The sequence below is a fragment of the Geotrypetes seraphini genome, chromosome 9, assembly GCF_902459505.1.
Source record: "Geotrypetes seraphini chromosome 9, aGeoSer1.1, whole genome shotgun sequence".
NCBI lineage: Eukaryota > Metazoa > Chordata > Amphibia > Gymnophiona > Dermophiidae > Geotrypetes > Geotrypetes seraphini.
Window position 1 is genome coordinate 35,822,741 of NC_047092.1, and position 15,023 is coordinate 35,837,763.

General features: G+C 43.5%; 1 protein-coding gene across 1 annotated transcript in view; it reads right to left on the bottom strand.

Annotated features, from left to right (window-relative positions):
- The window catches only part of LRRK2 (leucine rich repeat kinase 2), a 253,679-nt gene that overhangs the window by 217,492 nt on the left and 21,164 nt on the right, over positions 1–15,023 (bottom strand). The window contains 1 exon segment of the mRNA XM_033958543.1: positions 6,052–6,186. Within this exon segment, the coding sequence (XP_033814434.1) occupies positions 6,052–6,186 (135 nt within the window).

Consider the following 15,023-nt stretch of genomic DNA (forward strand, 5'->3'; position numbering starts at 1 on the left):
AGGAGCATAGAAAGAATGAAGATGCCATATGGAACGGAGAGAGGGCGGACAGTGGATGGAAGAGGCTGATGCTGCTTGGAAAACAGAGAGGACAGATGCTAACCAGAAAGAAGAGAGTGAAGACAAGATGATTAAAGCAGAAACAACAAAAGGTAGAAAAAAGATTTGTAGTTGTATTGATAAAACATTTATAAACAGAAAATAAGATAATCTTTTTATTAGAATAATTTTAATACATTTTTTACTAACTTTTAGAGACCAATACCCCCTTTCTCAGGTCAGGACAGTATAATGTAACAGCAGTATACTATATTGATCTGAAGAAGGAGGCTATGGCCTCTGAAAATTAATTGAAAATGGATTAGTCCAATAAAATGGTATATTCTTATTTTCAATTTTTGTTTTATTTCTATTTGTAAAATGGTGATTGTTTGTCAGTTTCCTCAAATTTACATCTGCTATATTTATATTTTACAGAGTATTAGGGGGCTATGTGGCATTGTTTCTGTGGTATTTCACTGTATGCAGTTTGGCTTCTTGGCGGTTCAATTTAACCTTTATCTATATATTTCTATTTTCAGTTTGTGATTACTTATTCCATACTGGGTGAGGGTGTATGTGTTCTGTGTGCATGAAAGACATGGTTTTCTGTTAGCATTGACTAGCCTTGTTTGGTGAAATGCATCAGGTATGGTTCTTGGGAGCACCTTGAATAAACCTGATTTGAATCTCCTTATTTTCTGCCGATCTTTTTTTGTTTCATGTTCGGTTCTTTGGTGGACTGCTTGCCTTGTTGTTTCATTACAAGTTAACATACATGGAGTGGAACGTACTAGAGGAGTTACATATTTGGTTGTTTATACATACATATGGGTTACAGTTGGTTGACATAGAGTGAGGCAGTTGAGAGGCATTGTAAACTTAGTTATTAATATAGACTTATATTTCAGATAGTATTACTGCTTTACAATATATTTGAACACTTTTACATATGTATGGAAAGGGTTCAGAGTTAAAGTCCTGGGTAAGTAGGTGTGAAGGAAGAGGGATTTGTTCAGAGATGTTTGGGGGTTGCATAGAAGAAAAACTGCACACTAGTATGCTAATCTTTGTTTTGAATTTTAAAAAAAGAAAGAAAGAAATGCAAGTGGAAATAAAGAAGTAAATAAGAAAACAGATAAATGGGGGCGGGGTGTGGACGGGGCAGGGGGTGGGTGTAGGTGTGGCAGGGCCACGGGGGGCCCAGTGTGCTTGGGTGCCTAGGTGCGCTCAAAGAATTAATCCTGCCCTGTGTAGAGCCTCCAGACTTGCCTTAAAAGAAATTTCAATACTGCAACTTCAAATACCATAAAAAATGATCATCAATTATAACAATGCAAGGCAAACTGAACCCGATTTAAGACAGCCCCCTTGTACAAAAAGTGCAGCCATCTCCCTCCATGCCCTTTCCTCACCCCTTCAGAAACACTTTTACTTTGTGAATAGGGAATTATTTCTGTCATCAGTTCTGCTGATCACTAGAACAGGAGACCACTGACCATGAAAAGGAAAGGGCTAAGAATCCATCAAATAAAATATATTAGGTAATCTCTAACCACAATGGCCATTTTCTGAGGAAGCTATGTAACAGAAGTGGGGGTCAACCAAGAACTTTCCTGCACACGAGTATAAAATATAAAGTGCTCTTTTATTAGCAAAGCATCGACAGATAAAAAGACCTGACATAGGGCCATGTTTCAGCAACTTGCTTCAGGAGTCACCAATACTCTGACAAATTATTATGTCAAAAGATGTCAAAGAGCAGAATCTGCATCCCATAGGACCACAGTGTTCTAAAGAGAAAGGCAAGAAAACCAAACTGTCAATCTCACAGCACTGACTGAGAATGACAGTTTGGTTTTCTTGCTTTTCTCTTTAGAACCCAGCATGAGAAGAGACTGGAGAAGTTACCGTATATACTCTAATATAAACCGAGATAACCTTTTTTTCCCCCCAAAAGGAAGAAAAAAGGTTGACTTGAATATAAACGGGGAGTTAATATTCAAGTGTTGTGCCTTGCCTTGCCCTGCCTGTCTCTACACCCAGCCCCCCTCCCTCCCTGGTTATGTACCCTGTCCCCCCCCCCTCCCAATGCCTTTCAGGCCTCCACCAGGCCTGCCGTAAGTCCTGGTGGCCCAGCAGGGATCCCTCCTTCCTCCTGTCCCAGCTGATCCTAAGAATTTTTACCTCCCTCCTGCCTCCCCCTAGAATCCATGGTGGTCCAGCGGTGAACTGCGTGTGGCAGGAGCATTCTTCCTTCACTCCTGCCCATGCAGAACTGCTAGCTGATTGGCTGCCGCGAGAACTCGCAATAGCCAATTAGCTAGCAGCTCTGCATGGGAAAGAGTATGTGTGTCTGAGAGAGAGTACGTGGGTGGGTATGTCTGAGAGAGCGGGTGAGTGTACGTGTGTGAAACACAGAGAGAAGGACAGAGGGCACAAGGGGAGTAGGCGATGTCGGAGAGAGAGGAGGAGAGAGTGGCTGAGGGCAGGTGAAGTGTGTGTGTGAGAATTTTAGGTGGGACGAGGCTCACCCAGCCACCTGTTGCTACATCACTGATTCCAAGTTGAGATGATAAAAGACAGTGGTAAATAAATATAAAGAAGATTTTGAATGGTTACTAGTGAGAGTGGCAGAAATGGAAAAGTTAGCACTAAGGACCAATAAAGCCAAGACTACATGTTGATTTGTCAGTTACAGAAATAGCTTGGATAGCTAATCAAAGTTGGAGGACCAAAAGGGACAGGATGGGACTTGACACACTGCCTTTCTGTGGTTACAATCAAAATATAGATACAGTGGTGCCTCACACAACGAACTTAATTCGTTCCAGGAGCAAGTTTGTTATGCGAAAAGTTCGTTATGTGAAACGCGTTTTCCCATAACAATACATGTTAAAAAAAATAATTCGTTCTGCAGAATAAAATATGCTAAGATGCCATAAAAAAAGATAAATTTGTCAAAATGGTGAAAATGGTGGTCTTGCTGAGGCCAAACTCTTTGACGAGGTCACACTGTTTTACCCCACATTCACTCCTTCTAATTATTTCCCGTTTCATTTCAACAGAAATCACCTTCCTGCTTTTTTTAGAAGCCATGATATATAAAAAATATTGAGTTTATCTTAAAAGGACGACTGTATACAGTGAGAGAGGGCAGTTAAGCGCAGTGACTAACGACTGCCTGCAGTGCCTGCGCGGAAGGATGCAATACATCGGCAGCTCGGGCGACTTCGTTGTGTGAAACGAAGTTCGTTGTGTGAAACGAAGTTCGTTGTGTGAAACGAAGTTCGTTGTGTGAATCAAGACATGAAGTTCGTTGTGTGCAGCGTTCGTTGTGCGAGGCGTTCGTTATGCGAGGCACCACTGTACTTATTTTGTACCTGGGGAAATGGAGGGTTAAATGACTTGCCCAGAGTTACAAGGAGCTACAGTGAGAATTTAACCTAGTTCCCCTGGATTTCAGGCCACTACACAAATTCTTAAGATACTCAAATTTCAAGTTTATTTAAAATTTATTATACCGCCCAATCGAGCCTTCTAGGCAGTGTACAAAAACATCAAAATAATGTGCCAAATTAAAATACAATTTAAACGGAAACAGACCAGGGGAAATGACAATACAGTATTTAAAGATATTGATGAATGGGAAAAAAAAGGAAAGATGGGTTAGAACTACAATTGATAGAGAGAAAGAGAACACATAAGGGAAAGAATGACAAAGGGAGGGGGAACAGAAGGTAAAACCTTTCTTGAATCTAGGTCATCCTTAAAAAGACAGTTTAAGTTGCAAAAGCATCAAGGAAGAGAAATGTCTTTAACTTCACCTTAAAATTGGCAAGAGTTGTTTATTTTTGCGCAAGTAATTTGGGATACTGTTCCAAAGAGAGGGGGCACTAACAGAGAAAATTGTAGTCCCCATTGTGCTGATATGTTTCAATGAAGGGATGGTAAGGAGGTTATGAACTGTAGATCTTAACGTCCTAGTTTGGTTATATTGGATAAGTAAGTTGTTAATAAATTCTGGCTGGTTATTTTCTCTGGTTTTAAAAGTTAGTAAAATAACCTTATAGGTGATCCTATGTTCTATTGGTAACCAATGAGCTTTATGTAAAAGAGGAGGAACATGGTCGTATTTTTTTTGCATTAAATATAATTTTTACTGCCATATTTTGTACTATTTGGAGTCTTCTTATTTCCTTTTTTGTTATGCCTTTGAGGAGGGCATTGCAGTAATCTATGAATGAAATAACAAGGGAGTGGATTAAAATGTTCAAGGACGCGGGCTCTAACAATTTTGCTAAAGTTTTAATCATGCGCAATTGATAGAAGCAGCGTTGGACCACAGTACTAATATGTAAGTGATAAGTAAGTTTACAATCGAATGTGACTCCCAACAACTTTAAAGAAGGTGCCACTTTAATAGGTAGATTTTTGAGTTTGGGAGGGGTTTGAAGAGAAAGGCCATCTTTGAATGGAAAAATCATTAATTTCGACTTATTTACATACAAGGAGAGCATATGTGTGTCAATAATGGGAGTAATTTAATTCAAGTTGTTTAGGTCTATTGAATGAACTAGTTGTACATCATCCACGTAGGCGAATGCTGTAAAACCAATAGATTGGCCTAGAGTTAGGAGAGGGGCTAAGAAAACATTAAAAAAAGAATCTTTGGACATATGAAAGGAGAGGTAGGATTACGTAGTGTTCATAAAATGTTTTTATTAACTTGTTTCCCTGATTGGCCCTCAAAAAACAAGTTCATAATTGAAAGGGCCCATAGGGATTTGGGTCCAAGCCAGATTCAAGCAGTATCCCATGTGCAATCATGGTGAAACTGTTCCACTATGAAGAAACGGACTGCGATAACAATTTCTAGCGCAAAGAGCTGCGCTGAATGGCTAGCACTGTTCCCGACACTCATAGGAACTCAATGAGCGTCGGGAGCAGCGTAGGCCATTCAACATGACTCCCCGCGCTGGAAACTGCTATCGAAGTTTCGTAAAAGGAGGCCTAAGTGTTAGTATATTCTAATTGCTGCGTTAACAGCAAACATAGCTTAGTAAATAAGCCTGTCTAAGCATTAAACCATATATGACCGTTTCTGGGAAAAGGGACTAAAATATAAACAATAGCACATTTTTTATGTCATGAGTTCATAAGCAGTCTGTAAAAGTTACATGAACATAAATTATGTGTCTACAGGAATGAAAATGTTTATGATTGCTGAGATATCTTTATGGAATAAGTTAACTGGTCAAATACGATTATGTGCGGAATATTCCACCTTTAAAAAAACTGCTTAAGACTAAGCTATTTGTTGACGCTTATTTCTAATAAGACATGATATTTTTTTTTCCCTGAACCGGTCTCCCTTTCCCTGAACTTAAGGAAGATAAGTGTTTGTTGAAAATGTTGTAAAGGGCATTTTTTATGCTTTATGTGTGATGGTTTTGGACTGTCATGCTTTAGTGTGTGCGTATTTTTATGTTTTTATGTATATTATCATGGAAACCACTGAGAATTTTGGCGGCATAGAAACTTTTTAAATAAATAATGTTTGATTTTCTGTAACTTTATTTTTTCACATAAAAGGGCAGGGCTTGAACTATTTTGTTACAAATTGTTTATCAGAATTCATTAACCCCCCTCTTTTACTAAGGCACGTTAGCCAATTTAGCACACGCTAAAGATTAGCACGTGCTAAATGCCAACAAGTCCATTACATTCTATGGACGCATTAGCAATTACCATATGCTAAATCGATTAGCGCGCCTTAGTAATAGGAACCCTAAAACTTCATCTCTTGTTTCTGAAAACTTTAGTCACCTTTTCCCAAAAATGGTCACAGATCACCTTCGTTTCTTCCCCAAACATATAAAATATTTTTTGTTTCTCACTTGGACATACAGTATTGTACCCATAACTGGAAAAATAAAGTAAATATCTTTTCCTCCTCAAACATATATCCATGGCTTCCACTACAGTAATTGAACACTTAAAAATACTTACATGGACCAGCTAATGGAAGAAGGGCATAAAGTGCTGGAATGATGACATCTTCTTTTTCTTCAAATATTTTCAACACATTTAATACTATTATATGATCTTTGCTGTCAACAAACTCAGTCAACTGCTCCTCTGGAACTTAAATGGGAAGCAAACATCAAGGTAAAGAAAAGACTGTTTGTATTTGTTCATCTAGTCCAAACATTTTAGGTTAGTTTAGCAAACAAAAGCCTTATGTAGGGTCATTTTAAAAAGGGATCTCTACAAGTGAATAAGGATTTAACTGTGGAAAACTGCTTTTCCAAACTGCCCTCCCATCCTCTACAGCAGTGGTCTCAAACTCGCGGCCCGCCAGGCACTATTTTGAGGCCCTCAGTATTATAAAGAATGATTCTTTATGGAAAACTTGTGCCTTAAGTGTCAGGTGGTCGTGTCCGGCGGTCACGTTCTGGAACGTTGACCGCCTCACTGCTGTAACCTCATGCAAGCACTTTCCTGTGTCTTTACACGATTGTCCTCTCCACTCCACCTCACAATCACATACAGACGCCGGAAAGCGCTTGCACAAGGTTACAGCAGTGAGGTGGGCAATGTTCCAGAACATAAGGTAACCACTGAAGGCAGTGCAGCTTGTGCGTGTGTCCGGTGCTGGAGGAGGTGAGAGCTGAAGGCGGTTGCGGATGCAACCACCAGACACTTGAGGCACAAGTTTTCCATAAAGAATCATTCTTTATAATACCGAGGGCCTCAAAATAGTTGGTCCAAAATCTTGTCTCTTGCAGTTGATACTTTGATGATAATAATAATAATAATTTATTTTCTTATATACCACCCAACCGGAAGTTCTGGGTGGTTCACAGCAAGAGAACTGAGACATATTAGCGAAGACACAGTTTTTCACTTTCTGCATGTTGCACTGCTTTCAGCTGTGTATAGCTGAAATTATCAGATGCAATTAAGGAAAGATTTATAAATCTTTCCTTAATTGCTTCTGATAATTTCAGATTTCAGATAATCCAGTTTGGATTTGTAGGTACTTGGAGGGCCGCAGAAAAAAATAGTTAATGTCTTATTAAAGAAATGACAACTTTGCAAGAGGTAAGTACCTACAAATCCAAAATGTGCCTTTGCAAAGAGTTTGAGTTTGAGACCGCTGCTCTACAGGGAGAAGAAAGCATAGTTGCTTACCTGTAACTTGAGTTCTCTGTAGACAGCAGGGGAATGCAGCCCTACTTGCTGATATGTCCTCCAGGTTGTTCCTACATGCAGTGTTTTCCTCTTTGCTCAGGGAAACCTTTTTTTTTTTTTTTTTTTTTTTTAAGTCCCTGAGAATGTACCGGCATGATCATGCTTATTGCATCTCCTCCCAATGCTCTTCAGTCCATATCATAATTTTTTTAAGAAACTTCAAAGCAAAGGTTGTAGAGTTTTTTAAAAAACTAACTATGTTCACATGAAGGATTACATCTGGAAGAAATAGAAAACAGAAACTTTGTCTGGACGGGAACATCTGGAAGAAGAAAAGCAGTGGGCAAAACTGAAATGAGCTATTGGAAGGGCAACAAACCATTTTGTAAAGAAATAAGTAGAAGTATGAGGTTGCTTTGGTTCTCATAGTAGCTGAAAAAGGTAAGAAAAAAGAGGTTAGCCTTCTGGAAAGCAATGCCCTTGCAATAACCTTAAATATAATTTTTAACTTTTATGCATTTTTAAGGTTTTTTAAAGTGTCCTTCCACTTCATAAAACTACAAGAGATCACAGAAAGAGGAAGACAGACAAAAAGTATCTGGAAAAGGTAAGAGAAACTGTCAGGAAAGCAAAGATGCAAATGGAAGAAACATTAGCCAACACTATAAAATGGTGGTGGGACAAGACATTTTTTAGGTATGTTAGTGATAAGAGGAAGTACAAGAGTGGCACTATGAAACTCAAAAGGTGAACGGGAGGAATATGTAGAAGCTGATAAAGATAAGGCTGAATTGCTTAACAAATATTTCTGTTCCGAGTTCATAATTGAAGGGCCAGGAACAGGCACAAACAGGAATGGAGGTGTGGTAAACCCTGAATGATTTCACAGGGCTGTGTTCGTGGGGAGCTAGTTAAACTAAAGGTGGACAAAGCGATGGGGCCATATGGCATACATCAGAGGTTACTGAAAGATCTTTGGAAAGTTATTGGCAGCTCCACTGGCTGACGTTTTCAATGCTTGTCTAGAGTTAGGAGTGGCACTGGAGGACTGGGGAAGGGCTGATGTACCGTATTTTCGCGGATATAACGCGCGCGTTATACGCGTTTTTACCTACCGCGCATACCCCTCGCGCGTTATACGCGTGAGCGCGGTATACAAAAGTTTTTCTACATAGTTCCCACCCCGCCCGACGCCCGATTCCCCCCCCCCAGCAGGACCGCTCGCACCCCCACCCCGAACGACCGCTCGCACGCGCTCCCACCCGCGATCGGAGCAAGAGGGAGCCCAAGCCCTCTTGCCCGGCCGACTCCCCGACAATATCGGGCCAGGAGGGAGCCCAAACCCTCCCGGCCACGGCGACCCCCTCCCCCCACCCCGCCCGACGCCCGATTCCCCCCCCCAGCAGGACCGCTCGCACCCCCACCCCGAACGACCGCTCGCACGCGCTCCCACCCGCACCCGCGATCGGAGCAAGAGGGAGCCCAAGCCCTCTTGCCCGGCCGACTCCCCGACAATATCGGGCCAGGAGGGAGCCCAAACCCTCCTGGCCACGGCGACCCCCTACCCCCACCCCGCACTACATTACGGGCAGGAGGGATCCCAGGCCCTCCTGCCCTCGACGCAAACCCCCCTCCCTCCCTCCAACGACCGCCCCCCCCAAGAACCTCCGACCGCCCCACCAGCCGACCCGCGACCCCCCTGGCCGACCCCCACGACACCCCCACCCCCCTTCCCCGTACCTTTGCTAGTTGGCCGGACAGACGGGAGCCAAACCCGCCTGTCCGGCAGGCAGCCAATGACGGAATGAGGCCGGATTGGCCCATCCGTCCCAAAGCTCCGCCTACTGGTGGGGCCTAAGGCGCGTGGGCCAATCAGAATAGGCCCTGGAGCCTTAGGTCCCACCTGGGGGCGTGGCCTGAGGCACATGGGCCCAACCCGACCATGTGCCTCAGGCCGCGCCCCCAGGTGGGACCTAAGGCTCCAGGGCCTATTCTGATTGGCCCACGCGCCTTAGGCCCCACCAGTAGGCGGAGCTTTGGGACGGATGGGCCAATCCGGCCTCATTCCGTCGTTGGCTGCCTGCCGGACAGGCGGGTTTGGCTCCCGTCTGTCCGGCCAACTAGCAAAGGTACGGGGAAGGGGGGTGGGGGTGTCGTGGGGGTCGGCCAGGGGGGTCGCGGGTCGGCTGGTGGGGCAGTCGGAGGTTCTTGGGGGGGGCGGTCGTTGGAGGGAGGGAGGGGGGTTTGCGTCGAGGGCAGGAGGACCTGGGATCCCTCCTGCCCGTAATGTAGTGCGGGGTGGGGGTAGGGGGTCGCCGTGGCCAGGAGGGTTTGGGCTCCCTCCTGGCCCGATATTGTCGGGGAGTCGGCCGGGCAAGAGGGCTTGGGCTCCCTCTTGCTCCGATCGCGGGTGCGGGTGGGAGCGCGTGCGAGCGGTCGTTCGGGGTGGGGGTGCGAGCGGTCCTGCTGGGGGGGGGGGTGAATCGGGCGTCGGGCGGGGTGGGGGTAGGGGGTCGCCGTGGCCAGGAGGATTTGGGCTCCCTTCTGGCCCGATATTGTCGGGGAGTCGGCGGTCCTTCGGGGTGGGGGTGCGAGTGGTCCTGCCGGGGGGGGGGCAGGGCAGGGCGGGTAAACGGAGAGTCGGGACAGCGCACATAGAGTCGGGGAGGGCGAAAGGAGAGTCGGGGTGGCCAGAGGAGAGTCGGGGCGGGCGAAAGGAGAGTCGGGGCGGCCAGAGGAGAGTCGGGGCGGGCGAAAGGACAGTCGGGCAGCATGCGCGTTATACCCGTGAGCGCGGTATACAAAAGTTTTTATACATAATATTGTGGTTTCTGCGCGCTATACCCGTGTGCGCGTTTTACACGGGTGCGCGTTATATCCGCGAAAATACGGTAGTCCCTTTCCACAAAAGTGCAAGTAAGAAAAGGTAGGGAACTACAGGCCAGTAAGTGCAAGATGTGGTGTATTCAGTGGCATAGCAAGGGTAGGAGGCAGTAGCGCCCCATTCCCCCACCCCCACTCCTTCCACACCCTCATGCCACACTTGCACCCTCCCTTCCCACCTCTTTAAATCTTCCCCAGTGCGAGCAGCTTCTCCGGCCTGCTACTCACACTGGCATAGGCTCTCTTCCTAGTCCTGCAACCCGGAAGCGATTTCAGAGAGAGCCAGGACATCGCGAGCAGCAGGCTAGAATAGTTGCTGGTGTTGGCAGCGATTTTAAAGAGATAGAAGGGGTGGGGGAAGGGAAGGCACAAGCGTAGGTGAAGTCTTCAGATAGATGTCCACTGTGAGAGTCAGTAGCAGGGGAAGCTAGCATTGTCTGAGCCATTGAGGAGTAACAAGAATGAACCAAGCTTTAACTCGATCTTTTGAATGACTCAAAAATATGAGTGAAATGTGTAGAAAAGCATTTAGGAGTTCTTGCAGCCCATGTCTCCTGTTATTTGCTTATGCTCCTGGTGCTTCATTTTTGTAGCCGTCTCTTCAGAGGGAGGGCTTGAAAAAAAAGGGGGGGGAGGGATGGTGAAGTTAGGAGCCCCTTCTGCGGTGCTGCCGCCATAATGAGCTGAGCCCTCGATCAACATGAAGTTTTTCTCTTTGTTTTGAATCATCTTCAATGTTTTTGTCAGCGAGAATGTCAGTTAAATGAACAGACTCCATTCCCACGGAAACCGGAGAGTTGGGCTATCCATCTTGATTGTTCAAGAAAAAAATCTTTTTCCTTCTATTTTTTGGTTTGTTTTTATTTTTTTTTTGGTTCAGTTTTTGTGGGGGCTTTTTGGATTAAGTAAACATAAGAGCCAGTAAACATCCAAACAGTTCAGCAGAAAAAAAAAAAGAGCAGTGGGAGAGTTACAATGAGTGCAGAAATACCTGTGCATACTTGGGGAGCTTTAAAAAGAAGCAGTTTTCTTGAGCAAAGTGGAGAGCATCAAAGGATCCATCCAGAGAACATCACCAGCAAATGTGCTTGCATAAACATTGCTTGTTTAAAGAAAACATGTGCTATCAACAATGCGGGTACTTTTCTCTGAGAGGGGGGGTGGGAAAAGACAGAGCCAGGATAAGGGCAAGCCAGCAGAAGTATGTGCCAGGATTTGATTTTGATAGTTTGCCTTTCCAAATCCAAGCAATACATATTACAGGTATTTTCCTTGCCCAAAAAGGTCTACAGAGGTTAACTTTATAGGCTAGGGGTGTCAAAGTCCCTCCTCAAGGGCCACAATCCAGTCAGGTTTTCAGGATTTCCCCAATGAATATGCATGAGATCTAATCGCATACAATGAAAGCAGTGCATACAAATAGATCTCATAGAAACATAAAAACATAGAAATAGACGGCAGATAAGGGCCACGGCCCATCTAGTCTGCCCACCCCAATGACTCTCCCCTACCTTTCTCTGTGAATAGATCCCACGTGTCTATCCCATTTGGCCTTAAAATCAGGCACGCTGCTGGCCTCAATCACCTGAAGTGGAAGACTATTCCAGCGATCAACCACCCTTTCAGTGAAAAAGAATTTCCTGGTGTCCCCGTGCAGTTTCCCACCCCTGATTTTCCACGGATGCCCCCCTTGTTGCCGCGGGACCCTTGAAAAAGATGATATCTTCTTCCACCTCGATGCAGCCCGTGCGATACTTGAATGTCTCGATCATGTCACCCCTCTCTCTGCGTTCCTCGGGTGAGTACAGCTGCAACTTATCCAGCCGTTCCTCGTACGGGAGATCCTTGAGTCCCGAGACCATCCGGGTGGGCCATTCTCTGGACCGACTCCAGTCTCAGCACATCCTTACGGTAATGCGGCCTCCAGAATTGCACACAGTATTCCAGGTGGGGCCTCACCATGGATCTATACAGTTGCATATTCATTGGAAAAATCCTGAAAACCCGACTGGATTGCAGCCCTTGAGGAGGGACTTTGACACCCCTGTTATAGGCAATTTGAACACGTAAACCTAAGTTTAAGGCTAAGGCTAACACTTATAAAATTCCCCTAGGGTATATATGCATATAAAAGTTAAGGGCTCATGGAGGAGTGGCCTAGTGATTAGAGCTGCTAACTCACCACCCTGAGGTGGCGAGTTCACTCCCAGCCTGCTCCCTGAGACTCTGGGCAAGTCACACAACACTCCATTGCCCCAGGAACCACAGTTAGATTGTGAACCTGCCAAGACAGATAGGGAAAATACTTAGGGCTCCTTTTACGAAGGTACGCTAGGGCCTTAACGCGCGGAATAGCGCGTGCACTAGCCGCTACCGCCTCCTTTTGAGCAGGCAGTAGATTTTCAGCTAGCGCGCGCTATAACCGCGCTAATCCAGTGCGTGCGATAAAACCGCTGGCACACCTTCGTAAAAGGAGACCTTAGAGTACCTGATTACTATTCAATGTATTGTAAACCACTTTGGGAGAATCTTTTCATGAAAAGACAGTTAATAAATCCCAGTAAATAAATATCACCTACGTTTATACAATATATCTGTAGGTGTTTCTTACTTATGTCTGGAAAAATAGCTTGTTCAGCTATTCATATAACATGCAACTGGTTTTTATACCAAGACCTCAATTGGGCAAAGATCCAATGAGATTTTGCATTCTGGATAACTGCTCACGTAAACTCTGGTCTCAGCTATTGGATGAAAGATCGTTGTAGAAAATACACTGTTTTTGGAATGCAAACTTGGACTTTGCATTGAAATGTTCTTAGACTTATAAACTTTTGGAAAATATAAGGAACGCTAATAGTCATAACACCTTTACAAAATTGATTCACTACATTGGCACGTCACTTACTCTTATAGATCTTAATCATGATTGCCTATAACTATTGCCCGTGGTACACTATTGCACTATGATAAGGTTCCATTACATGATGACACTAGATCCGGGGCCACCAGGTTCTACTTTGAGGCCCTCGGTATTTTCATCATAATCACAAAAGTAAAATAAAACAGTTTCATGATCATATGTCTCTTTCGCTATAAATGACAATATTATTATTAAGACTTAGCCAAAAGGAAAGATTTATAAACTATAAAGAGTTTTACCTCATGCAAAATTGTCATCTCTTTAATAAGACATTAACTATTTTTTCTGAGGCCCTCCAAGTACCTACAAATCCAAAATGTGGCCCTGCAAAGGGTTTGAGTTTGAGACCACTGCACTAGATTATGTACTCTACTTCCTAAGGCATATATGATTTGGTACATATAAAAGGAGTCTCATGTTGAAATTGCTTTAAAAAAGGCTTTCCACTCAATGTTTATATTTAACCATTTAGGTTCAACAGTTTGCAGTCTATGGATCCATCTTTGTTCTCTTTGGAGTTATAGTTTATCTCTGTTGCCTCCCCTAATGTTCCTTTTTTCGATGTCAAATATAGCCCAATGTAAATTTGAAAATATGCGTTTGTGATCAATACAATGCGCAATCATTAGTGCTTCCTTCTTGAGATGCTTATAATTGGATCTGTGTTCATTCATCCTTATTTTTAGGCTTCGTTTGGTTTTGCCTATGTAGGCTTTAGGACATGGACACATCACGACATATATGGCAAAGCTGGTATTGCAATCGGTGAAATTCTTCAAGATGTACCATATTCCATCAAATTTCTTAATTTGCATAGTGTTGTCACAGCATTTACAGTGCCCGCATTTATAATGCCCAGTGATTTTGGATGTCTGTATTGTCCTAATGGGATTAGAAGGGCTTAAAATTTCCTTGAGATTACGCCTCGGCTATATGCCATTCTTAATTTGTTGTCCTTAAATAAAGGATGAGTTTGTACAATTCGCCAACTATTTTTAATGATGCCCATTAGCATGTGAGTATTGCATGACCATTGTTTGTAAATGTGGATATTCGGTGGTGACTATGTTGTTTGTAGATTGTAATAAATAGTCTCTGTGATTGAATTTGGCTCTGTAGTATGCTTTCTTCAGTAATTTTTTGTTATAATCCCGGCCTGTTAGTTCTTCCATTAAGTTATATGAATTTCTTTGGAAGTCTTTATCAGTTTTGCAAATTCTTCTAAATCTCAAAACTTGAGAAAATGGTAAATTTTCACATAAATGTTTCGGGTGGCAGCTAGAATTGTGTAGAAAAGAATTGCGGTCAGTTTCTTTTTTATAAAATGAAGTTGAAAAACCTTCTGACATTTGAGTTAACTTCCACATCCAAAAATGTTATCTTTTGGGTAGAAATTTGATAAGTAAACTAGATGCTGATGTCACACGAGGCAAGCCACTGATTAAGGGCTCCTTTTACGAAGGTGCGCTAGCAGTTTTAGTGCACTCACCGGATTAGCCAGAAATCTACCGCCTGCTCAAAAGGAAGCGGTAGCGGCTAGCGCACATAGCAATTTAGCATGCGCTATTCGGCGTGTTAGGCCCTAGCGCACCTTCGTAAAAGGAGCCCTAAATGTTGTAAATTTTTCCACAGTTCCGAACCCATGACATAAAAAACAACATCGATGAATCGGACCCATGTGTGAATTTTGTGTTGAAAGGAAGAACAGAATATCCAATCTCTTTCAAATTTGTTCATATAAGAACATGCTACTGAAGGAGCAAACGACGCTCCCAGGGCCACACCGCTTGTTTGTAAATAAAAAAATTTTATTTTAAGCAAATTCTTGCTAGTTTCATAATAAATTCACTAGGTACTTTCTGAGGCCGTATTTGTTGTTCTAATGCTGTCCTGATCACTTCTAATGCTTCGGCCTGGGGTATTGATATGTATAATGATTTGATATCTAAAGTTACCATCAACCAGTGTTGTTCTTGATTTT